At 36.2% G+C, this 24,384-nt stretch overlaps 3 protein-coding genes across 6 annotated transcripts in view; all 3 read right to left on the bottom strand.

Moving 5' to 3' along the window:
* Positions 1–402: 402 nt before the first annotated feature.
* Positions 403–6,715, bottom strand: LOC145215233 (uncharacterized). 3 transcript variants are annotated; one of them, XM_080083912.1, is made up of 13 exons: positions 6,513–6,715; positions 6,003–6,250; positions 4,739–4,880; positions 4,299–4,454; positions 4,111–4,233; positions 3,905–4,057; positions 3,521–3,610; positions 3,106–3,222; positions 2,822–2,898; positions 2,671–2,767; positions 2,261–2,357; positions 1,858–1,998; positions 405–1,804 (listed from the first exon to the last, which is right to left on the bottom strand). In XM_080083912.1, exons 3-13 carry the CDS (start codon positions 4,812–4,814, stop codon positions 1,675–1,677), a joined length of 1,257 nt encoding a protein of 418 aa, XP_079940038.1. In that variant the 5' UTR covers positions 4,815–4,880; positions 6,003–6,250; positions 6,513–6,715; the 3' UTR covers positions 405–1,674. The 3 variants fall into 3 exon arrangements, with proteins under 3 accessions (XP_079940040.1, XP_079940039.1, XP_079940038.1); XM_080083913.1 differs by lacking the exon at positions 3,905–4,057 and having other exon boundaries at positions 404–1,804; XM_080083914.1 differs by lacking the exons at positions 4,739–4,880; positions 6,003–6,250; positions 6,513–6,715 and having other exon boundaries at positions 403–1,804; positions 4,111–4,213; positions 4,299–4,423.
* Positions 6,716–8,070: 1,355 nt separating this feature from the next.
* On the bottom strand, positions 8,071–13,266 carry LOC145215169 (uncharacterized). The gene is made up of 11 exons (XM_080083827.1): positions 13,095–13,266; positions 12,650–12,805; positions 12,462–12,584; positions 12,255–12,407; positions 11,073–11,162; positions 10,491–10,607; positions 10,210–10,286; positions 10,059–10,155; positions 9,644–9,740; positions 9,188–9,331; positions 8,071–9,131 (listed from the first exon to the last, which is right to left on the bottom strand). Exons 1-11 carry the CDS (start codon positions 13,168–13,170, stop codon positions 8,999–9,001), a joined length of 1,263 nt encoding a protein of 420 aa, XP_079939953.1. The 5' UTR covers positions 13,171–13,266; the 3' UTR covers positions 8,071–8,998.
* A 6,916-nt stretch (positions 13,267–20,182) lies between these two features.
* LOC145215167 (uncharacterized) overlaps positions 20,183–24,384 on the bottom strand; it is a 6,990-nt gene continuing 2,788 nt past the window's right edge. Inside the window, exons 3-12 of one of the 2 annotated variants that reach the window (XM_080083824.1) lie at positions 24,038–24,193; positions 23,860–23,982; positions 23,652–23,804; positions 23,270–23,359; positions 22,651–22,767; positions 22,441–22,517; positions 22,290–22,386; positions 21,873–21,969; positions 21,467–21,607; positions 20,183–21,410 (exon numbers count right to left, since the gene is read on the bottom strand). In XM_080083824.1, the coding sequence (XP_079939950.1) occupies positions 21,269–21,410; positions 21,467–21,607; positions 21,873–21,969; positions 22,290–22,386; positions 22,441–22,517; positions 22,651–22,767; positions 23,270–23,359; positions 23,652–23,804; positions 23,860–23,982; positions 24,038–24,193 (1,193 nt within the window). In that variant the 3' untranslated portion in view covers positions 20,183–21,268. Of the gene's footprint in view, positions 21,411–21,466; positions 21,608–21,872; positions 21,970–22,289; positions 22,387–22,440; positions 22,518–22,650; positions 22,768–23,269; positions 23,360–23,651; positions 23,805–23,859; positions 23,983–24,037; positions 24,194–24,384 lie in introns of those variants that run through there. The other variant, XM_080083825.1, reaches the window with a different exon arrangement.

Genomic DNA, 24,384 nt, shown 5'->3' with positions numbered 1-24,384 from the left:
GCAGAGATAATTCTCTAAGTTATAATTTGGGTTAAGTAAAAGCCCAGAATAGAATAATGATATATCCAAAAGCAAACTTACATAATAGCGTCTTTATGGATTTGTCACATGATGGCTATATCATTGCATTTCGTCATCGTCATATTATCAGTCCTCGACCCATAGTGCTTATTTTCATTATTTGGAATTTCATGCTTTCTACTATTCCTATACCTTTACGTTAACATCACGTATCTTGCTTCATATTCTCCTGTGTTTTATAAACACAATAACCCAACCAACCTAACCTAATCAATCTCCAAGAATCAAATTACCGTATATTTTTTATTACACAGCAGTCTTGTTAAAATACATAAATGTTCACTTTGCAAACACAGCTGTAGTTGCTGGACACCAAACTGACCTGAAATGCGTTTTTAGGCCATTGTATATTATTCTCCAATGTGTATGTCTTCTTTATTATATTATGCATGGACTTACTTTTGTAGGCTTGAATATAGGAATGTTAATCAAACTTTCGGGACGAATCGAGCTTTTTAAAAAACGATTTTTGGGGTTCGCCCGGTCTCATTACATCCCTGTGTTTAAAGGGCGTTTGTGAACTGCACGTTCATAATGAAAACAACGCACACTACACACTATGTGCATGGTTGTATTTTTGGGTCGGATTTTCTCACAGTGTATACACTGAATATACTAAAATTTGATGCACTGGAATGTATTTCGAGTACATCCCCATTCCCCACATATACACAACGATAAAATAACATACACAAAAATGTTTTGTGTTATTTACATGAAATATTTTAATCCACAAGATAATATATTAACAGAAACAAACAAAAAGGTTTCCGAGCTCGAAAAAAAGACATGTGAGCGAATTTTCACAAGATTTTTGTCGACAAATGGTACGACATTGGTTCTAACGGTAGGTGTGGCTTTTATTGTTTGCTAAATTCGGCAATAACATATTCTACACGTATTTTCTCTCACGACAGTTGTGCACACTTGAGTTGTAAGTGAAGTCTTATATTGTGTGCTAATTTCGAAAATCTGGATCACACTGCAGCGACAAAGCGCACGATCAACAAGTTCATTAAAAACGCAGCAAATGAAGCTTGTACTTCAAGCAACATTTAAAACATATATTCAAGTTCGTATTGTGTGCAAAAGCATCAACAGCACTAGGAAACTATAAAGAGTCAGGCTGGAACTTTATTAAACGATAATTGGAATAGTCAGATATATACAAATTGATTATAATTTAATAAATATATTGCCAGTGTGTAAGTTCCAGTAGCAAGTTAAAACAGAAATCGCATACCATACATGCAGCATAAACACCTTAAAATTAAATTCTCTTTCGTTTGGCATCAACAGCGTAACATAGTCTTTATTTTTACGCACGATCTTGTGAATGTTGACTATTAGTACTTTAGGATCAACAGACACACCAATAATACGCATTTACACATACAATTCTGGAAGGCATTTGCATCTGAAAACGACATTTTTTCTGATTTTGCTTGTAAGAATTCACCGTAATGATATTGCATTGTTTACTTTAGGTTTTAACAGTTTTTGCCTGGTACATTGAGATAAAAGAAATGTTGCATTGAACTAAAAGCTAACAAAAATAACAAAATCAGGATGATGTAAAACATTTAAACCGTGTCAATTGCACTTTATGCTTATTGCGGCAGCTTCAAAGTATATTGGCTCCCAGTAAGCCTTGTAATGCCAATTAAGGTTGCCACTAGCGCAACTTTTGTACCACCATCCACCACCACCCGCACAATTGGAACTGTAAATAACAAAAATCATTCAGCTGAAATTTAATGCAAACAACATTCTTACGTAGAAAGGTCGTTGTCCCTGTCGTACGCGGAGAACTGCATCCCGTTGTTATATTGCATCCAATCAACACCAGTTGATGACGTCATATAGCCGGAAATGCTTAGTCTGTAGTTCTCGGTTTCCGGTCCGATTTGAAAAATACTACAAAAAAGCTCACACTTCTTATTCGAAACGCTTTTAGTACTTTTGATAAAGTTTTTCACAAATTTCGACACTGCAAATAGTTCAACTTTCTTATCGCCCATTGAATTGGCAGCAAATACGTTTTAAACTTTTATTTACGAATTTTTAGCAAGTACGAATTTTATCCATGATTAAACTTAGCTTAGGGATCTGCTTTAACAACATTCACAAATTTTAACTAGAGAAGAGAAGCTTTTGGGGGTTAGTTATATTTGTTCACCTGTATTCGGCAAATGTCTCTTTCTCGCCAGGGTTTGTTAAATCAAATCGAACTCGGCAGGATTTTGATTGGGTCATAGCGTGAATTTTATCTAAACCTACGTATGCAGAAGCATGTGTTTAAATGAGATTTTAATTCAAAACTTGATGAAAATCTTGTTTATGTGAAAACTGTATTTGTGTACTTTTCAGAGTTATAGTAGCAGTAAGAATTTTGCAAAATTTAACAGGGTTGGGGAGTATTAAGAAATATATTCACGTATTACAGTGAAAAATTATGGGGAAAATTTTGTTTAAGTAAACTATATTTGAAAACCTATCGGTTTGTGTTTGTGTCACTTTTCTTAAGGAAAAATGTTTGTCAAAAAAATATGCTACTACCGCGGTTACACACAAGAATTAAAAACCAACCTAGCCAAAAATCCCCAGACGGATTACCAAACCCAGTTTTGTAATCTTCCCAGGGTCTTATAAAGCTAACACTTCCGTCGAAGCGAGTTTGAATCGTCTAAAATACAACCGTTAGTTTAAAGAAATGTAAAATGGAATGACGATAACTCACAGTCCATCCTTGCAAACAGAGACTCTCTAATTTTTCGGCAAGTGGAGATCTTTGGCATACTGGGGAACAACGCGATTCTGCCAAAAGGAATAATTTTTAATTACTATATAGGTGCAACGAAACTTCTGTGACCGAATACAAATGTTGTTCTGGTTAAAAACTAATCCCAGGACTACAAATCAATGCATTGTACAGTGAAATTTCCATTTGTTCAATTCATTGCGAAATACTGTGTAGGAATCATGAACCAATAACGCACGAGGTAATCTCTAAAATCGACTTACCGGACTCACAGTTTTTCCCAGTGTACTTTTTCGGACATAAGCAGTTATAATCAGCGAGCAAGTCGACGCATATACCGTTATTTGCACACGGGTTCACGTAGGAGCAAACATTGAAATCTAAAAAAGTAAAACAGAGATGTGCAACTGTTTGTGAAAATATAAGTGTGATTGACAAACAATAAAACTATTGTCAGAAAAATGTTCTCTCTGTGGGAGTTTTTTATTACGGTTAATTTATTTGGTCCCTAGATTCATCCATCTCGCAAACCATTTGTGAAGTCTTGGTATTATATATAATATAGGCTAAAATGCTAATTGATGCTTGGAGCATATGCGTCACCAGTAAAACCATGTTTACAGTCTTTTACATTGTCGATGTCTACAGTTTATGGCAAAACGTTTCAAAATGTTTTACCATCGAAAGAAAACCAGTCGGTTTTGGTCGTATTTGTGCCGTTGTACGTCTTCGCCTTCATCGCGTACATGACAACCTTGCCACCAGCATCTGCAAAAGAAATTGTTTGTAAAAAAACTTAATATTACTATAACATGTTTTCGCAAGCGAATTCAAAATCTACATGTTTATTGAACAAAAAAAAAATCTTGATGAAAGCAGCCTCGTATTCCTTAAAAATGCTTTTCGCAAGTGAATTACCAATCCACATAGTTTTTGTATCAAGTCGTGGAAGCGACAAACAGACTACCTCAAAGCAATCAAGCTTGTACGCATTCGGTTTTGCTTAAAAATAAAAACTTTTGGCGCACCTACATCTTCGTACAGTTTTAACATCTCACGAACCTGAAATCTTTCCTCGCTTTTTTGCAGCAGCGCAGACAGAGCTGTTGGTGAAATATTTTCCACTCTTGTACGTGTACGAAGCACCGGTGCATTTTGCCGGACAGTTTACATGGGTGATCGGTAATTCACTGTCGCCAGTTGTTTTGCAAGTAACTAACACAATTTTAAGGTAATAAAAACACTATGTCAGTTTCACATATTCTTACTTGAAAATGTGTAAGAGTATTTGCCCACAGAGCAGGTTTGAGTTTGAACGCCATTTCTTTGTTTTCCGTTCAGATGAGCTCCTAGGCCCGGATTGCGAAAAACCTGAACAAGTCCACCGGAATCTAGAGTAATGTTCTTTTACCTCGCGCTTCTTATAAAACGACAACAGGCATTTGGTTTCACTCACTTTCAATCTGTTGGTCGTGCATTGCTGCAAGGCATATCGGACCGCTTGTGTAGACCCCATTTCCACACAACAATGGATTTTCTTCCCAGCAATTGGCCGGGCAAATCACGCTCGTGATCGAGTGCTTCAAGTCGGAAAACTGTGTCTTGCACGTCACTTAAGAAATACTTTAGCTAAGACGCGTTGTACATATTTTGTGGGTTATCTTAGAGCTCGATGCCTTCGTCCAGAAAGTTATAAATACTATATCGGAATTTTTGGAAACATTATTTAAACGTTATAATATATGTGATACATTTGCGAGTGGCCTCTTCGTGGTACGTTAAACCAGCAGCAATTATTTTACCGGGACTTGGAAACGTTTCTTATTTATTTATTCTAAACAATGCAAATATAGCACAACACAGCAAAGTTATCAGTTGGTTGTATCATTACGTTACCTGACTGTCCCCTTAAAGTCTTAAGGAACCCAGATACGAATATCAGCTTTAAGGCACTAGCTTTCATTAAATTCATTGTCCTCTACGTGTAGTCTATAACCAGATGTTTATTTCTTTACTCGAGTCTAGTGTAACACAAATGCTTCAAAACAAAAACAGATTAGTACTTAGAACGTCATTCCACATTTGTTAATTGTAAACATCTCATGTAAACGTGTGACATCATCACGGAATTGACCTGAAGTAACTTTAAGGTCACATGCGTATATAACACACTTGTATGTTTACCCTTCAACTAAAACGACAGTCAAATTCATGCAAACAGCAAAGTAAGTCTTGCTGTTAAATAAGTTCTTCATCATGTTGTTGTAACAACTACTTTCTGCTTCTATTGGTTAACATAAAATACGCTGAATTGTAAACTGACTAAATATAAGCTATTAGGTTTAATCTACTTTTCTTAAGCGTCTGGACTAATTTGAAATTCAAGCAAGTGAAGCAAGATTATCGAAACCATACAAACGATGTCTAAAACATGTGATCCGCCGAAGGAAGCAAGCCAAAGGAAGTGCGCAATTAAATCGTGCTATATACATGTATCCGGTGTGAAAATTAGACGATTCACTGCACGATGTAATACTTAACCCTAGATTACGTACTTGATTTAAATCCCGGGAATTTAGGATCGCGATTTTCCAGGATTCTAACCCTAAAACCTCATACAACAAATCCGTCCGTGGAGGCCACATGACCATCTACAATGTTAAATATCATGTGCACTAACTTGGCAAAATTTCAGGCGCAAAGCAAATGTCGGAAAGCGCAAAGCCCAGATCATCTTTTCATCAGATTTTATTTTCTAAAAGTTAGACAACGAGTCTCAACTCATCTTAGCACGTTAAAATTTACTAATATTTTTTTTAATCTAAGATGAAAATGCTTTTGCAAAATTATTCTTACAGTTCATAATTTCAATTCATCTTTAATACAACTAACCAAGATTTATCCAAATTGTTGCTATTCTTGCATTTGCTTGAATTTTAATTCTTTTAAAGCTTGTATGGTAGCTTAATTTTGCCTAAAACGTAAAATGGTGGGTAATACGTGGCTCGGTATGCAAGTGTCAAAAAGTCTTACTCAAAAGAATAACTTGGCGATTGCACGATATTACAATCGCCAAGTTATTCGATAACAACTTCAAAGAATGGCACAATGCAATAAAGCAAGAGTTATAAAGTTCTTGTGGTGAACTAGTAGTACTTACAGATTGCATGGTGGTTTCAGCACGTTATCCCTGTGGTTTATCAGTCACCTTGCCATATCGAGCAAAGTGATTCCTTCCACAACACTTTAAAAATCGCTTCCCCAAGGCAAGGAAGGTTTGACGTTTTGTTGCAACGCGCAGAATCAGCAAACTCGAGGCGCCGTTGGGTAATTGAAACGTGGTTGAAATTAAACAACATCCAAGACAAAGCCCGCTTCATAATACAGTCATTTAAAACTTGACTGCTTCTGTAATGTTCAGTTCACAGCTTAATTAGGGGTCAAATCTTGTTCGTTTAAAACGTTTAAAAATATGTATAGGTTTGTCTGTTGTTTAAACTGCTTTCTCAGCAAACTTTGGAAAAACTAATCAAACACATTATGTACTACATACATGCAAATAGTAAATTAAACTTGTATAAGTGAATCACAACAGTCACCAAAACCTATCCTGTTTCATATTCAGTAATAACAATATTAAACCTTTAATTGTTCAATTTCTTAAACAAACCTATATCTCTAAGTTGAGAACTTTGTTTTTCCAAAATGTGGATCAACATTGAAACGCTCCCTAACAAAGAATAAATCCAAACTTGACCCAGTGTAAGTCCTTTCCATTGCATGGTTTAAAGCGGTAAAACCTTTTATCTTTTCTGTTTGCTTTTGACACTACACAACAAATTCCACAACAAACAAACTACCCAGCCCTTTAAAAGGTCACCTCCACTGAATGCCATGCTCAAGACGATTAGAAGTGTTGCCACAACCCAGGGGCGACACCTTACGATCACATTTTAAATAAAAAATTCCGCAAAGAATGCATACAAAGGAACTAAAATGAAATAATTTCAACTTTTTGTTATCACAAGAAAATATAAAATAGGGGCCTAGACAAAGTGGCGAAAGATAGTTTTACCCTGCATTGTCATCCATTATAACAAATTTTTAGCTTGCGTGATAAACCAAATGTGAAAATTTGTTCATCCAGTCGTGTACCATAGTTCTACAGTACAGTGAGCTTAACTGAACTGTAAACAAATCCGTTTACATGCAGTATTCGTTTGATTGCAACAGTGTAAATATATTAAATTGGTTTGAATGCCTGGTCCACCGTCTTTGTAATCCAAACGGGTCGCAACGATAGTTCTCCAAGTTATAGTTATATTGGGTTGAGTAAAAGCTTAAATAGAATTACGATATATTCAAATTGCAAACGTTATAGCGACTTTATGAATTTGTCACATGATGGCACTAACATCGCATTTTGCCATCGTTACATTTTTAGTCTAGATTAGACACATTATGCTTACTTTCACTTTAGGGATTCCAATGATGTCAAGCTAATATACACAAATATTTCTATTGCAAATATAGGTGTAGTTGCGACAGCTACCGCCAAACCCAACTAAATTGCGTTTTAGGCGATTGAATGTTATAACTCACTGTGTATGTCTTCTTTGTTATATTGTGTACGGACGTACTAGACGTAAATAAACTTTCGGGCCTAAACAGGCTTCCAAAAAACGATTCGGGTTCGGACAAGGTTAGGGCTTGTACTTTCAAATTGGGTTCGAATTTTGCAATTCTGATCCGAACACAAGTTGAACTTCCGTCTTAACCAAGCACGACTTCACTCAACAAACACCACAAATGTTCTTCTATAGGTGAGACTTTAGTTCCATGAATTTGCCTCATTACCTCCCTGTGTTCAAAGAGCGTTTTGGTACTGTAAGCACGTTCAAAATGGAAACAAGGCACACTACACACTACATGCATGGCTGTATTTTCAGGTTGGGTCAGATTTTCCAGAGCGTATTCATAAATGAGGAACTGGAATGTACTTTCGAATTGAGCAAACAAATGTACGTTTCTGTCAATTGAGTTTTGCGGGTGCTTATATATTACCGTGAAACTATTATTTGTTGAGCTCATTCCATCCCTTTATTTTTCTTGCGGTAATTATGTTAATTGTCGGGTTGTGCTAAAACTTAAATTTAACTGTTTGTAAACAGAGAAATTACAATAACCGTGTTTTAAAAGAAACAGAGCAACATTTGTGTACGATAACTACAATTCCACACAGCAATAAAATGACGCAACAAAACAGTCTTCTGTTCGTACAAAAACTTTCATCCACAAGATAATATATATACAGAAACAAGCAAAAGTTTCAGAACTCGAAAAAATACATGTAAGCGAATTTTGATGATATTTTTGGCAACAAATGTTACTGTATTGGCTCTAACGGTACGTGTCACTTTTTGTTTGCTCTAATCGGCAATAATATATTCTACACCTATTTTTTTCTTACTACAGTTGTTGAATCTTATCATATGTGCTAGTTTTTAAGATCAGGATCACACGATAAATCGCAGAATCAACTAGTTCATTAAAAATGCCGCAAATTGAAACTTATGAGAGCTTGAACTTCAAGCACATTTAAAACATATGTACAAGTTCGTATTGTGTAAAAAGGCATCAACAGCGCAAGGAACCCTTCTTATAAAGAGTCAGGCTGGAACTTTATTAAATGATAATTGGAATGTTCTGATATATATAAATTGATTTATGATTCAATGAATAATTTGACGTCAAATGTTCGATTTGAACTTAGTGTTTAAGTTCCAGTTGCAAAACAAAACAAAAATCACATTTCATACATACATAAACATATTCAATTCTCGGCCGTTTGGGATCAACAGCGTAATAGAGTCGTTATTTTTAAGCACGATCTTGTGACTTAATTTTGTCTATTAATGCTTCAGGATCAACAGACACACAAATATTACGCGTTTACACATAGAATGTGGAATGCATTTGCATCTGAGAAGACCTTTTTATTTGCGTTTTTCACTAATCATTTCAAGGTAATGATATTGAGTTGTTTAATTCAGGTTTTTACAGTTTTACCTGGTACGTTGAGAAAAAGAAATGTTGCGTGAAACTAAAGGCTAACAAAAATAATAAAACAGGCTGTTGTTAAACATATAAACCGTGTCAATCGCACTTTATACTCATTGCGGTTACGTCAAACTTTGATGGATTCCAAAAAGCCTGTGGATTCCGATTAAGGTTGGCATTAACGCAGCTTCTGTACCACCATCCACCACCATTCGCAGCACAATTGCCACTGGAAATAACAAAAATTACTTAGCTGAAATTTAAGGCAAACATCAGCATTCTTACTCATTCCAACGGTCGTTGTCCTTGTCGTACGTGGAGAACTGCATCCCGTTTTGATAATCCATCCGATCAACACGAGTTGATGACGTCATATAGCCGGAAATGGTCAGTCTGTAGTTGTCGCTTTCCGAGCCGATTTCTAAAAAACTGCAAAAAAGTTAAACTATTGAGTCGAAAGGCTTTTAAAACTGCTGATAAAATTTTGTACAAATTTCGACATTGCAAATAGTTAAACTTTCTTATCGCCCATTGAATAAGTTAGTACGTTTAATACGTTTCAAACTTTTTTTCATTGAATAGTACGGCAAATACGTATTAAACTTTTAGTCAAAATTTTTCGCAAGTTGTAATATTGCAACTATTTTATCTGTGATTATACTTACCTTAGGTATCTGCGTTAACAATATTTACAAATATTAACTCGAGAAGAGCTTTATTGGATTAGTCATGTTTGTTTACCGGTATTCGGCAAATTTCTCTTCCTCGCCAGGGTTTGTCAAATCGAATCGAACTCGACAGGATTTTGATTGGGTCATCGCGTGGATTTTATCCAAACCTACGTACGTAGAAGCACGTGTTTAAACAAGATTTTTGTAAATTCAAAACTTGGTGAAAAATCTTGTTTCTGTAAACAACTCTTTCTGTGTACTTTTACTGTTGGTAGCGGTAAGAGTTTCAGGGTTGGAGAATATTAGGAAATGTATTCAGGTATTACAGTGAAAAATAAAGACTAAAAGTTTTTTTTTAGTAAACTATATGACCTCTAATGATAAAACCTATAGGATTGTGTTTACGTCACTATTCTTAAGGAAAAATGTTTTTTAACAATGAAAATAAGCTATACTACCGGTTACACACAAGAATCAAAACCAACCAAGCCAAAATTCCCCAGATAGATTTCCAAATCCAGTTTTATAATCTTCCCAGGATCTTTCAAAGCTAACACTTCCGTCAAAGCGAGTTTGAACCGTCTAATATACAATTGTTAGTTTAAGGAAATGTAAAGTGGAATTATGATGACTCACGGTCCATCCTTGTAAACAGAGACTCTCCAGTGTTTTGGCAAGTGCAGATTCTTGGCTTCCCGGGAAACAAAATAATTCTGCAAAAAAGAATATTCTTAATTAAATATAGGTGCAACAAAACTTCTGTGACCACATACAAATGTCTTTCTGGTCTAAATTAATTCCAGATCTACAAATCAATGTTTTGCATATTAAATTTTCTATTTGTCCAATTCATTTCGAAATACTGTGTTGGAACCAAGAACCAATTGCGCACGACTTAATGTCGGAAATCGATTTACCGGTCTCGCAGTTTCTTCCAGTGTACTTTTTCGGACACAAGCAGCCATAATCAGCGAGCAAGTCGACGCATGTGCCGTTATTTGCACACGGGTTCACGTAGGAGCAAACATCGAAATCTAAAACAGCAAATCAGAGGTGTGCAACCTAAAGGTCACCGGTCAAATAAGGTCCGGAGGGTCCTTTTTATAAAGGAAATGTGTGGCCAGCAAATAGACGTAAATTTACATCGTAAGATGGTCGTAGATTGTAGTGCTAGTGAGAATTTTATTATTTTTGTTATGTTTTTTGTTTGTGAGAGAATAAAAAAATTTTCTTTATCGCAGCATAACAAAACAACTAAAATCAATTTTACTAAAAATTGTTTGTGAGAATATAAGTGTGATTGATAAACAACAAAACTGGTCAATTGATTTGGCCCCCGATTTCAATCCATTTGTAAACCATTTGTGTAGTCTTGGTAATACAGGCTAAAATGCTATTTGATACTTGGGAGCATATGCCTCACTAGAAAATCCATATTTACTGTCTTTTACATTGTCGTTTTTCTGTAGCATATGGCAAAACGTATAAAAATGTTTTACCATCGAAAGAAAACCAGTCGGTGTTGGTCGTATTTGTGCCGTTGTACGCCTTTGCCTTCATCGCGTAGATGACAACCTTGCCACCAGCATCTGTGAAAACACTCTTTCAAAAGAACCATCATAGTACTAAAACATGATTTCGCAAGCGAATTTTAAATCGACATTTTTATTGTGCTAAAAGAAATCTTTATGAAAGCAGCTTGATATTTCTAAAAATTGCTTTTCGCAAATGAATTACAAATCCACATTGTTTTTGTATCAAGTAGCATAAACTACAAACAGCCCCAGAATTGTAAGTCGGGATGGGCATTTAGGGTCGGGTTCGGACCGGGTTCGGCCCGGGTTTGGACTTAGGTTTCTTCAACGACATGGGCTTGATCGGGCTTGACTTTCACAATTTTTTGCCATAAATTTAATGAGCTAAGTAGCCAGCTGCTGGATCTGACCTAATGTCAAACAGGCCAAAAGCACCTTCTTTTAAGAAAGATTGTCTATAGTAAAAGCATAGAGCCAATAAATGATAAGCTGCAGACTTTGCACACTGTTTCAACCTATACGGTCTCATCAGTGCAGCTGGTGACGAGAGATCGGCCGCATTGGCTAGTGTAGCCATTCAACTGCACACCAGTTTGTTGGGAGTGACAGGGTAAAAACCCATGCCTCACCTAGTCTGTGCGATGCCACAACTGGGTATACAGCACAGATGAAACTGGATTACAGTGACCAAGCAATTGCTTGGGAACCAAAGTAAAGTGGGCTCAGAGTCACAGTATCAATGAAAAAGCATAGAGCCAATAGACATTAAGCTGCAGACAGTGCACACGGTTTCGACCTATAAGGTCTCATCAATGCAGTTGGTGACGAGACCTTATAGGTCGAAACAATGTGCACTGTCTGCAGCTTATTGTCTATTGTGTTTGTTGTCTTTTTCTTTTCTGAAGCTTCTATAGGCCTGTCAATCGAACTTTCGCATCTAAATAGGCTTCTCAAAAACGATTCGGGTTCAGGCCGGGTTTCGGGCTTGTATTTTCGAGTTCGATCCGGGTTCGGGCTCCAATTTTAGGCCCGTTTACAACTCTGAACAGACCAGCCGAGAGCAATCAAACTTGCTTACATTAGCTTTTGCTTGTCAAAAAATTTTGCCACACCTACATCTTCGTACAGTTTTAATATTCCACTAACCTGAAATCGTTCCTCGCTTTTTTGCAGCAGCGCAAACAGAGCTGTTGGTGAAATATTTTCCACTCGTGTACGTGTACGAAGCACCGGTGCATTTACCAGGGCAGTAGACATGGGTAATCGGCAATTCGCAGTCGCCAGTTGTTTTGCAAGTCACTAACACAATTTTTAAGGTAATAGTAACACTACTTCAGTTTCACATATTCTTACTTGGAAATGTGTAAGAGTATTTGTTCGCAGAGCAGGTTTGAGTTTGAACGCCACTTCTTTGTTTTCCATACAAATGAGCTCCTTGGCCCGAATTGCGAAAAACCTGAACAAGTCCACCGGAATCTAGAGTAATATTTTTTTACATGGTGCTTCTTATAAAACGACAACAGGCATTTGGTTTCACTCACTATCAATCTGTTGGTCGTGCATTGCTGCGAGACATATCGGGCCGCTTGTGTAGACCCCATTTCCACACAACGATGGACTTTCTTCCCAACAGTTAGCCGGACAAATCACGCTCGTGATCGACTGCTTCAAGTCAGAAAACTGTGTCTTGCACGTCACTTAAGCAATAATTCTAGTTAATATTCGTTGTACATATTTTGTGGGTCATGTTAGGCTCGATGCATTCGTCCAGAAAGTTATAAAGACTATAAAAGATTTTTTTGAAACAATATTTGATAAGTTGATATATGTGATACATTTGCGATGGGACTCTTACTGGTATGTCGAACAAGCAGCAATTATTTTACCGGGACTTAGAACCGTTTTCCTTTGATTTACGACTGATTGTAGACAATGTAAATATAGAACAATACAGTTAAGCGTCAGTTGGTAATGTCATTACGCTACCTGAGTGTCCCAATAAAGTGGTGATAAAGTCAAACAAGAGAGTGAGAACCAAGCCACTAGCTTTTGGTGAATTCATTGCCCTTCACGTGCCGTCTATAACCAGGTGTTTATCTTTTTACTCGAGTCCAGTGTATTACAAACCAAATCAAAACATTTCGCCGCAATATTTTTGGGTGGAATACTTTAAAACAAAAACAGATTAGTACTAAGAACGCTAATTCCACATTTGTTAATTGTAAACATCTCATGTAAACGTACGACATCATCACGGAATTGACCTAAAGTAACTTTAAGGTTACACGCGTTTATAACACACTTGTATGTTTACCTTTCAACAAAAACGACAGTCAAATTCATGCAAACAGCAAAGTAAGTATAGCTGGTAAATAAATTCTTGATCATGTTGTTGTATCAACTACATTATATTTCTATTGGTTAATTTAAAATACGCTAAATTGTAAATTGACTTATAACAAGCTTACAGGTTTACTTTGCTTTTCTAAAGGCGGCTAAACTTTACTCCCCATTAGAAATTCAAACAAGTGAAGCGCGATTATCGAAACCACACAAACGGTGTCTAAAACAAGGAAGTGCGCAGTTAAAGCGTGATGAATACATGTTTCCGCTGTGAAAATTAGACGCGATTCACTGCACAATGTGATACTTAACGCTAGATTATGTACCATCGACCTGGCTATATCCGTAACACGATTGGAATTTCTTGAAACAAGTAGGGTTTTGATTTCGGAACTATTTGGTAAGTGACTGGGTCGGGATTTTTTACCCCGGGATTAGGATGTTGAGCTACAAAGTTCATTTCGAGCTGTTTTCAAAATGGTCGCCGCCGACTTGGGATTCCCGCATATTTTCACAAGGTTAAAGTACATTTAATGAAGATACAAATATTCTTCCAAAACTAAAACTAGCAATATGGTTTATGTGTGGGTGTGCGAACGAACGCGTGATTTTCTGCAATGTTAGTAGACTCCAATACAAATACAAACATTGTTATTTTACTATCTATTTAGTTTACCGTGTTACGTGACAAGTTGAGCTGTATGCCGAAGCTGTCACACGTTGTCGCAATGCTAGGATGGAAATCAATTCATAACTGGGATCAGCCCTGAAGCATATACGAGTGTGCCGTGATCGCTGGTCTGCATAGACGCTCCAGGGCCGATCCCAGTTATAAATTTATGTTTATCTAAACCAGTGGTTCCCAAACTTTTTCATATTTTTTTCAAAACGGTCCCTTTGCCATTATTTCGAGGGCTCGCGGTCCTTAAGCCTAAATGTGTATTTCATAAAAACGAAAGTTGATTGCAGGATTTTAGCTAGTTATGCAAAGTTGCTCATAACAATCATCCAAAGACAGCGTGTGACATCACAAACAGGACAAAAACGTTACAATTGTGCGCGAACAATTGCTTTTTTGATAGTTGTCATTCAACAAAGGCCATTGTTTAGCAATGGAGACAGTCGATTCTCAATTCTACTTTCATTTAAACCTATTTAGTGGCACAAACTGACCGCAAATAAGATTATAGAATTACTTCAACCGCTTCGCGGTCCCCCCAAAATTGCCTCACGGACCCCTAAAGGACCGCGGACCCCAGTTTGGGAACCGCTGATCTAAACCAATACTGGTCAATCTGACGATCCCCTACTACGAAGCTGACATGTGCAGCATACGAGGCAGGCAACAGTGCTTGTGATTCAACTTTCGGCGGATTCGCCACTGAGACTGCGTATAGTTCAGATGGTTGAGCACGTGTCCAGGGAAGACTCTTGTCATGCGTTCTAATCCCACCGCAGGCTAGATTTTTCCAGCCTACGCCTTGTCATATGGCGGTAAATGCTTTGTGACCCGCTGATTCGGTGTGGCGCCTTCAATAGACCTGGCGTACTGTGGTTGTTGCAATGCTGTTTGTGCGCAAAAAAACCTTCACGTCCTTGTAGAATATTTGCGGGTATAGCAGGCAATTATTCTAGCATGATGATTTATTTAAAACAAAAAAAATTCTGAGGAATAACGGTTTATGCAAGGTTTCCTTCAACTGAACAAAGACGCAACCTCAAGTGTTAGGATTCTAACCCTATAAACCCATACAACAAATCCGTCCATGGACGCCACATCATTGTCATACATGTTAAATATCATGGACACTTACTCGACAAAACTTCAGGCGCAAAACAAATGCCGGTAAGTGTAAAGACCAAATCTTCTTTTCATCTAATTTTATTTTCCAAAAGTTAGATAATGAGTCTCAAATCATCATAGCATGACACATTTACTAACATTTTTTAAGGCAAGACGAAAAAGCTCTCGCAAAATTTATTCTTACAGTTTATAATTTCAATTTAAGTTTAGTACCAATAATACTAATAAAACAAGAGTTTACCCTAATTGTTGCTTCTATTCTTGCATTCGCTTGAATTTTTTCAATTATTCTTCTATGGTAGGTTAATTTTTCCTATAACGTGGAATGAAGAGTAATACGTGACTCGGTATTTAAGTGTAAAAAGTCTTACTCGATAGAATAACTTGGCGATTGCACGATATTATTCATTTGGGCGTCCTAGAAGTGTGTGAGAGCTTTTCTGTGACATGAAAAGGGTTCGATAACGATGCATTTAAGTGTGCGCTGAATTTGTCGGCTAAGTAATGAAAAGCGTTCGAGTATCAATCTTGAAATAATGGCACAATGCAAGAAAGCAAGAGTTATAACTAGGGTTGCCATCGACTTGAATCCAAAAATATGGACAACCGAAAAATTGTGTTTTTTGATGAGAAACAAAACAAACGTTTTTGAACAAATCTTTGCATTTATACCAGTCATGACATATCATACGCCATATATTTTGCTTAAAACAATCCGTTCCAGCAACTCCTTGTTCGTACTTCGTGCATCTCACAACAACTCAGGTCTATATAGGTTTACTTCTATAGCAGGGATTTGACTTGCAATTGTTGAAAATCAGACAAAATAAAGACTCAAGTCGAAAATAGGGACATTTCTTAGAAATAAGGACAATGAACTTTTCTGAGACATAGCCCTTTAAAATAAGGACAAATCTTAGAAATAAGGGCGGTATGGCAACCCTGGTCATAACGTTCTTGTGGTGAACTAGTAGTACTCACGGATTGCATGGTGGTAACAGCACGTTATGCCTGTGGTTGATCAGTCGCCTTGCAACATCGAGCGAAGTGCTTCCTCCCACAACACTTTCAACATCGCCTCCCCAAGGCAGGTAACGCTCTGACGTTTTGTTGCAACGCGCATAATCTACAAACTCGAGGCGCCGTTGGTTGATTAGCACGTGGTTGAAGTTGAACAAAATTCATGACAAGGCCCGCTTAACCCTTTGAGGGACACACTTTTTTGTGCACTGCTTTTTTTAATTCAGTCAACAAATCTTAGTTAAAATGGGTCAAAAAAAGTATTCCCCTCAAAAAAAATTTGTAATTTCTTAGTTTGTTTATTTTAGAGCATGGTACATATATGTACCAGCAACCATTTGGGAGAATTTTTTTTTGAAAAAAATTTTTTTTCAATTTTGGTGCAAATCCATTTTTATAGTAAAAACTGTATTCAAGGATCACTGTAAGTAAACTCTGTTAACTAAAAACACTTGTATTCCATGTATTTGATTAGTAAATACAAAACAACAAACAAAACCTAGTCAACAGCATACAAAAATGCCAGAAAAATTGTAAATGTAGAATAATGGTGCAGGTATTTCAACAATAGTTGTTGTCATTACCGGTGTAGGATTTCAGTTCAGTAAACTTAGCTTCACAAAAACATAGAGATGAAAAGGAAATGCTAGTTTTGTACGAAGAAATCATAGATAGCAAATGGTAACAGGTCACAAAAATTAAAATACAACCAAATCAAGCACAGAAACTTATTTTTCATGATAAAGTTTAAAGCATTTCCTATCCTTTGTACAACAAAAATATGTGTCACACTGGACATACTTGTTGTTGGTTCTGTTCTGAATCTTTTGACATGTGCAAAGCTTACACCTTTGTCTATTGTTGATTTTTTCAATTGTATTGACTTTGCTGGATCTTTTCTTGCAAATACTAGAATTGTGGCCCTTGAAATTTGATCACATGTTCATCAACAGAAGAAAATAGGACTGATAGAAATGATGAATTAAAATCCTGTAGTACTGGCCTAATTTTAAAAGCCCTATCATACATTGGATCATTTCTCGGTTTCATATTTTCATTGTTGTTGAAGTTCAACTTGCTACTGATCTCTTCTAATCACTAGGACTTTGCTTTTTTTGCTACCGTACAATCAAGCATTGAACTGGCAGCAACAATTTAGAATCTTTTAGTAGAACCTTAACATCTTCTGCATCTAAAGCAAGATCATCTTCAGTGTCGCTAACATCAGCAAACAAAATTTCCTCCACAATGCTATATGTCAGTGGAAAAACTAACTTTTTGTTCCAGTCACTTTTGTTCTGAAATGTCTTAAAATACAAATAAAAAATACTAAAAACCTTAAATGTGCTGTTTTGTAGTTCTAATTGGACTTAAAAAACAAACAATAGCATTTTTCAACAAAACCGAAAATTTTGACTTTTTTTCCCCAAATGGACGGTGGTACATATATGTACCATAACATGTATGTCCAAAATTTTTACATTTTTACTTGGGTTTTATTTTTTAAAACTAGTAATTATTGATAACCAACACATAAACAATAAAAAACGTTATCAGTCACTTGTTTTTATGTTTTTGTATACTTACCAATAAGTGAAACAATTATGCCCTTGAGAATGACCGAAAACTGACTACTTTAAGGCACAAAAACAGCTGATCTGAAGGTGGCAAGTGCAAAAAAATCATAGAAATATGAACATTAAATCCAAATTGAGAGGTTGTGTGAAAATTATATCGATCGAACATCAAATTAATTTTCTACGACGCTTCAAAGTTGTGGTAGATATATGTACCAGTAACCCTCAAAGGGTTAATGATAATGTCATTTGAGACGTGACTGCTTCGTCTGTAATGTCCAGTTTTATAGCCTAATAAGGGGTTAAATCGTGTTCATTCAAAAACTTTTTCCAAGAAACACATGTAGTTTTGTTAATGCCTAAAACTGTTTGAAATCTATGTGATATTCGAATGTATAGGTTTGACTGTTTTCTGCATTTTTTCGCAGCAAACTTTGGAAAACTTGATTAAACATATTATGTACTACATACATGCAAATATTATATTAATCTTATATTAGTGAGTTACGACAGTCACTGAAACCTACACTGTTTCATAGCTATGCAGTAATAACAATATCAAACCTTTAATTGTTGAATTTCTCCAACAAACCTCTATCTCTTCTAACTTGAAAGGCTGTAAATAAGTTTAAAAATTGAAAATTTTGTTTTTTCAAAATGTGGAACAACATTAAAAAGCTCTCAAACAAAGAATAAATCCAAACTTGACCCAGTTTTGCAAGTCCTCCATTGCATGATTTAAGACGATAAAAACACACCTATACATTTCCTTTTTGCTTCTGACACTATACAAATGCCACAACAAACAAACTACCCAACCCTTTAAAAGGTCACCTGCAATGCTCAACACGCTGTAGACTGCGATTCGATCAACTGATGTCACAACCCAGGAGCGACACCTTACGATCAAATTAAATAACTAAAATACTCTGCACAAAAATGCAAACTAGTAGGCTAAACTGAGATAATTTCAACGTTTAATTATCACAACAAAATATAAAAAAATGTCATGTCAAAGTGGCGAAAGATAGTTTCATCCTAAATTGTCATCCATTATAACAAATTTCTAGCTTGTGTCATAGACTTCAACCACTCGATTTTACTTATGGGGTTGCTCGATAAATTTGATTCGTTTTTCCAGTCGTATATCATAGTACTGTAGTACAGTAAGCTTAAAAGAACTGTAAACAAATCTGTTTACATTCAGTTATCGTCCGATTGAAACAGTGTAAAAATATATTAGATTGGTTTGTGTGACTGGGCCACTAACTTTGTAATCCAACGGTTCGCAACGATAATTTTCTCAATTATAATTTGCGCTGAGTAAAAGCCTAAGTAGAATTATGATATATTCAAAATGCATAAATATAGCTATAGCAAATATAGGTCAGAGCTACCACCAAACCGAACTAAAATGCGTTTTTTAGGCTATTGTATATTATTCTCCAATGTGTTTGTCTTCATTATGATATTACGTACGGACGTACTCTTTGTAGGCTTGCATGTATGCATATCAATCAAACTTTCGGGATTAATCGGGCTTACAAAAACGATTCGGGTTTGGACCGGGTCCGGGCTTGTACTTTCGAGTTGGGCTCGAATTTTTGCCCTGCATGGAACTCTGATCCTAACAAAACTACAACTTCCGTCCAAACCAAGCACAACTTTACTCAACAAACACTGCATATGTACATATACTACATATGTTCTTGTATGCGTTAGACTTCAGTTCCACGAATCGGTCCCACTACACATTTTGGGTTTAAGGAGCGTTTTGGAACTGTCAGCAAGTTCATAATAAAAACAAGGTATACTACACGCTATGTCAGTGTTTCTCAACCTTTTTAGTGCTCGTACCCTTTGAGTAACTTTCATGAAATTTTCTCGTACCCCCTGTCTACAATAGCCGACGGAAGTAAATGAAATTGTTACAATAAAAAATAATAAACTGTATTTATAACTTACGTGTTGAATGCATGCATTAAAACAGTATTGTAAGTAGTACAAAACCAACCTGTTCTAGACATATAGCAAAGTAACTTGTTACGCATTTTTCACAAATATGCCTATAAATAACGTATAATTTAACCCTGCATGTCGTACCCCCTGCTTTGGTGCTTCGTACCCCCAAGGGGTACAGGTACCCCTGGTTAAGAACCCCTGCTCTATGTGCATGGGTTTTTTTTTAAATCACATTTTCTCACAGTGTATACACTGAATATATTTATATATGATGCACTGGAATGTATTTCGAATTGAGCAAACCTAATGCACGTTTCTATCACTTGAGTTTTCCGTGTGCGCATATATTACCGTGAAACTATCATTCGTTAAGCTGATTCCATCCCTTTATTTTCTTTGCGTTAATTATTTCATTTGTCCTGTGGTAAAACCCAATTTTAACAGCTTGGAAACAAATCAATTACAATCACCAAGTTTTGAAAGCAAAACACCAACATGAGTGTACAATAAGTAATTTCCCACACAACGATAAAATGACACGATAAAACAGTTTTCTGTTCGTAGAAAAAACTATAATCTATAAGATAATATATGTACAGAAACAAACAAAAGTTTCAGAACTCAAAAAAAGACATGTAAGTGAATTTTGATGAGATTTTTGTCGACAAATGTTACTGCATTGGTTCTAACGGTGTAGGTATCGCTTTTGGTTTGCTGAAATGGGCAATAATATATTCTACACTTGTTTTTTCTCACAAAAGTTTTTTTACACTTGAGTTGTAAGTGGATTCTCATAACGTACGCCAGTTTCCAAAATCTGGATCACACTGCAGCGATAAAGCGCAGGATCAACAAGTGAATTAAAAATGCAGCGAAGTTAAATTGTCATAAACTTGTACTTCAAGCACATTTAAAACATATGGACAAGTTCGTATTGTGTAAAAAGGCATCAACAGCGCAAGGAACCCTTCTTATAAAGAGTCAGGCTGGAACATTATTAATTGATAATTGGAATATTCTGATACATATAAATTATTTATGACTTAATAAAAAATTTGACGTCAAATGTTCGATTTGAGTTTAGTGTGGAAGTTTCAACTGCAAAATAAAACAAAATCACATATCATACATATATAAACACAATCAATTCTCGCTCGTTTGGGATCCACAGCGTAAAATAGTCTTTATTTTCCAGCACGATCTTGTGACTTTTTTCTATTGGTGCTTTAGGACACACAATTACATGCGTTTACTCATAGAATTGAGGAAAGCATTTGCATCTGAGAAGACCTTTTTATTTGCGTTTTTTGCTAATCATTTCATCGTAATGATATTGCGTTGTTTAATTTAGGTTTTAACAGTTTTGCCTGGTACGTTGAGAAAAAGAAATGTTGCATGAAACTAAAGGCTAACAAAAATAACAAAACAGGCTGTTGTCAAACATTTAAACCGTGTTAATCGCAATTTATGCTCATTGCGACAACGTCCAAATATAATGTGTCCCAACGCGTTTGGGGAATCCGATTCAGGTTGATATGAGTGCAGTCTTTGTACCACCATCCACCTCCACCTCCTTCTTCCACCGCACAACTTTTACTGTAAATAACCAAAATCACTCAGCTGAAATTTAATGCAAACAACAGAATTCTTACTGCCAAATGTCGTTGTCCCTGTCGTAAGTGGAGAACTGAATCCCGTTGAGAAAATCCATTCGATCAACAAGAGTTGATGACGTCATATAACCGGAAATGCTCAGTCTGTAGTTGTCGCTTTCCGAGCCGATTTGAAAAAAACTGCGAAATTTCAAACTATTAATTCGAAAGGGGTTTAAAACTTATTATTTTCACAAATTTCGACACTGTAAATAGTTAAACTTTCTTATAGCCCATTGAATAGTTGGCAAATACATTTCAAACTTTTAGTCAGAAACTTGTGATATCAAGTTATTGATATTGGAAATATTTTATCTATGATTAAAGTTACCTAAGGTATCTGCATTAAAAATATTTACAAATATTACGTAGAGAAGAGAAGTTTTATGCAGTTGTATTTGTTTACTTGTATTCGGCAAATTTCTCTGTCCCGCCGGGGTTTGTCAAATCGAATCGAACTCGGCAGGATTTTGATTGGGTCATCGCGTGAATTTTATCTAAACCTACGTATGCAGAAGCATGGGTTTAAATGAGATTTTTCAAAATTTAACTGGATGAAAATCATGTTTATGTGAAAACTGTATTTGTGCACTTTTTACTGTTGGTAGCAGTAAGAATTTTTTAAAATTTAACAAAGTTGGGGAATATTAAGAAATATATTTAGGTATTACAGTGAAGAATTAAGGCTAAAAGCTTGTTTTTGTGAACTATTCTCCCTCCAGTGTTAAAACCTGTCGGTTTGTGTTTGTGTCACGTTTCTGTACAAAAATGATTTCTCAAAAAAAGCTATTATCGCGGTTACACACAAGAATCAAAAACCAACCTAGCCAAAATTCACCAGACGGATTTCCAAATCCAGTTTTATAATCTTCCCAGGGTCTACGAAAGCTAACACTTCCGTCAAAGCGAGTTTGAACCGTCTAAAATACAACCGTTAGTTTAAGGAAATGTAAAGTGGAGTGATGATAACTCACAGTCCATCCTTGTAAACACAGACTCTTCAGTTTTTCGGCAAGTGGAGATTCTTTGCTTCCCGAGAAACAAGGCGATTCTGCCAAAAATAATAATATATAACAAATCAATGCATTGCACAGCAAAATTTTCATTTGTTCAATTCATTGCGTTAATACTTTGTAAAAATCAAGAACCAATTGCGCACAATGTAATCTCTAAAATGTACTTACCAGTCTCACAGTTCCTTCCAGTGTACTTTTCCGGACACAAGCAGCCATAATCAGCGAGCAAGTCGACACATGTGCCCTTATTTGCACACGGGTTCACGTAGGTGCAAACATCGAAATCTAAAATAGAGATGTGCAACATAAGGGTCACCGGTCAAATGGGGTCCGGGGATCCTATTTAGGGGTATCTGTGGCCAGCGAAGAGACGTCAATTTACATCATAAGTTGGTGCTAGATCGTACTGCTAGTGAGGAATTATATCATTTTTGTTTTGTATTATGTTTGTGAGAGAATATTGTTAAAAAAAAGTTTTTTTACCGCAGCATAACAAAACCACTAAAATCAATTTTACTGAAAACTGTTTGTGAGAATATAAGTGTGATTGATAAACAACAAAACATTTGTTAGAAAAAATGTTTGGCTTATGGTGTATTTTTTTATGGTTAATTTATTTGGGCCCCCTAATTCAATCCATTTGTAAACCATTTGTGTAGTCTTGGTAATATAGGCTAAAATGATATTTGATACTTGGGCGCATATGCGTCACCAGCAAAACTATATTTACAGTCTTTTGCATTGTCGTTGTCTACAGCTTATGGCAAAACGTATAAAAATGTTTTACCATCGAAAGAAAACCAGTCGGTGTTGGTCGTATTTGTGCCGTTGTAAGCCTTTGCCTTCATCGCATAGATGACAACCTTTCCACCAGCGTCTGTGAAAACAAACTCTTTGTGAAAGAACTTCATATGACTAAAACACGTTTTCGCAAGCGAATTTCCAATCTACATTTTTATTGTGCTAAAAAAAAATTTGATGAAAGCAGCCTCGTATTCCTAAAAATGCTTTTCGCAAGTGATTTAAAAATCCAAATAGTTTTAGTATCAAGTCGTAGAAGCGACAAACAGACCACCCATGGGCAATCAATCTTGCAGGCATTCGCTTTTGCTTGAAAATAAAATCTTTTTTTGCACCTAAATCTTTGTACATTTCTACATTCCACGAACCTGAAATCGTTCCTCGTTTTTTCGCAGCAGCGCAGACAGAGCTGTTGGTGAAATATTTTCCACTCGTGTACGTGTAGGAAGCACCGGTGCATTTCGGCGGACAGTAGACATTGGTGATTGGTAATTCGCAAACGCCAGTTGTTATGCAAGTCACTAACACAGTTTTAAGGTAATAAAATCACTATGTCAGTTTAACATATATTCTTACTTGAAAATGTGTAAGAGTATTTCCCCGCAGAGCAGGTTTGAGTTTGAACGCCATTTCTTTGTTTTCCGTACAACTGAGCTCCTTGGCCCGGATTGCGAAAAACCTGAACAAGTCCACCGGAATCTAGAGTGTAATTCATTTACATGGTGCACGGCAACAGGTATTTGGTTTCACTCACTATCAATCTGTTGGTCGTGCATTGCTGCAAGACATATCGGGCCGCTTGTGTAGACCCCATTTCCACACAACGACGGATTTTCTTTCCAGCAGTTGGCCGGGCAAATCACGCTCGTGATCGAGTGCTTTAGGTCTGAAAACTGTGTCTTGCACGTCACTGAAGAAATACTTCTCATTAAAATTCGTTGCACATTTTTTGTGAAGGTCATGTTAGGCGCAATGCATTCGTCCACGAAATTATATTATTCATTAGAAATTTTATGAAAAGCGTCGATATATGTAATATACCTTTGCGATGGAACTCTTTGCGGTACGTCAAAACAGCAGCATAATTGCAATTATTTTACT

Source organism: Phallusia mammillata, chromosome 2 (assembly GCF_965637545.1).
Source record: "Phallusia mammillata chromosome 2, kaPhaMamm4.hap1.1, whole genome shotgun sequence".
Classification (NCBI taxonomy): Eukaryota; Metazoa; Chordata; class Ascidiacea; order Phlebobranchia; family Ascidiidae; genus Phallusia; species Phallusia mammillata.
Note: the sequence above shows the minus strand (reverse complement) of the source record. Positions and strands in the feature narration are given on the sequence as shown.

What these genes read in the sequence shown, in the direction of transcription:
- LOC145215233 (XM_080083912.1), bottom strand. Translation starts at nt 4,814, where the DNA reads ATGAATTTAATGAAAGCTAGTGCCTTAAAGCTGATATTCGTATCTGGG. An exon ending in GACTTTAAGGGGACAGTCAG is followed by an intron (nt 4,455 to 4,738) that starts GTAACGTAATGA and finishes GTATTTCTTAAG; the next exon opens with TGACGTGCAAGACACAGTTT. An exon ending in TGGGAAAAACTGTGAGTCCG is followed by an intron (nt 2,899 to 3,105) that starts GTAAGTCGATTT and finishes TCCTTTTGGCAG; the next exon opens with AATCGCGTTGTTCCCCAGTA.
- LOC145215169 (XM_080083827.1), bottom strand. Translation starts at nt 13,170, where the DNA reads ATGAATTCACCAAAAGCTAGTGGCTTGGTTCTCACTCTCTTGTTTGAC. An exon ending in AAAGCGAGGAACGATTTCAG is followed by an intron (nt 11,163 to 12,254) that starts GTTAGTGGAATA and finishes GTGTTTTCACAG; the next exon opens with ATGCTGGTGGCAAGGTTGTC. An exon ending in TCTGTTTACAAGGATGGACC is followed by an intron (nt 10,156 to 10,209) that starts GTGAGTCATCAT and finishes ATTGTATATTAG; the next exon opens with ACGGTTCAAACTCGCTTTGA.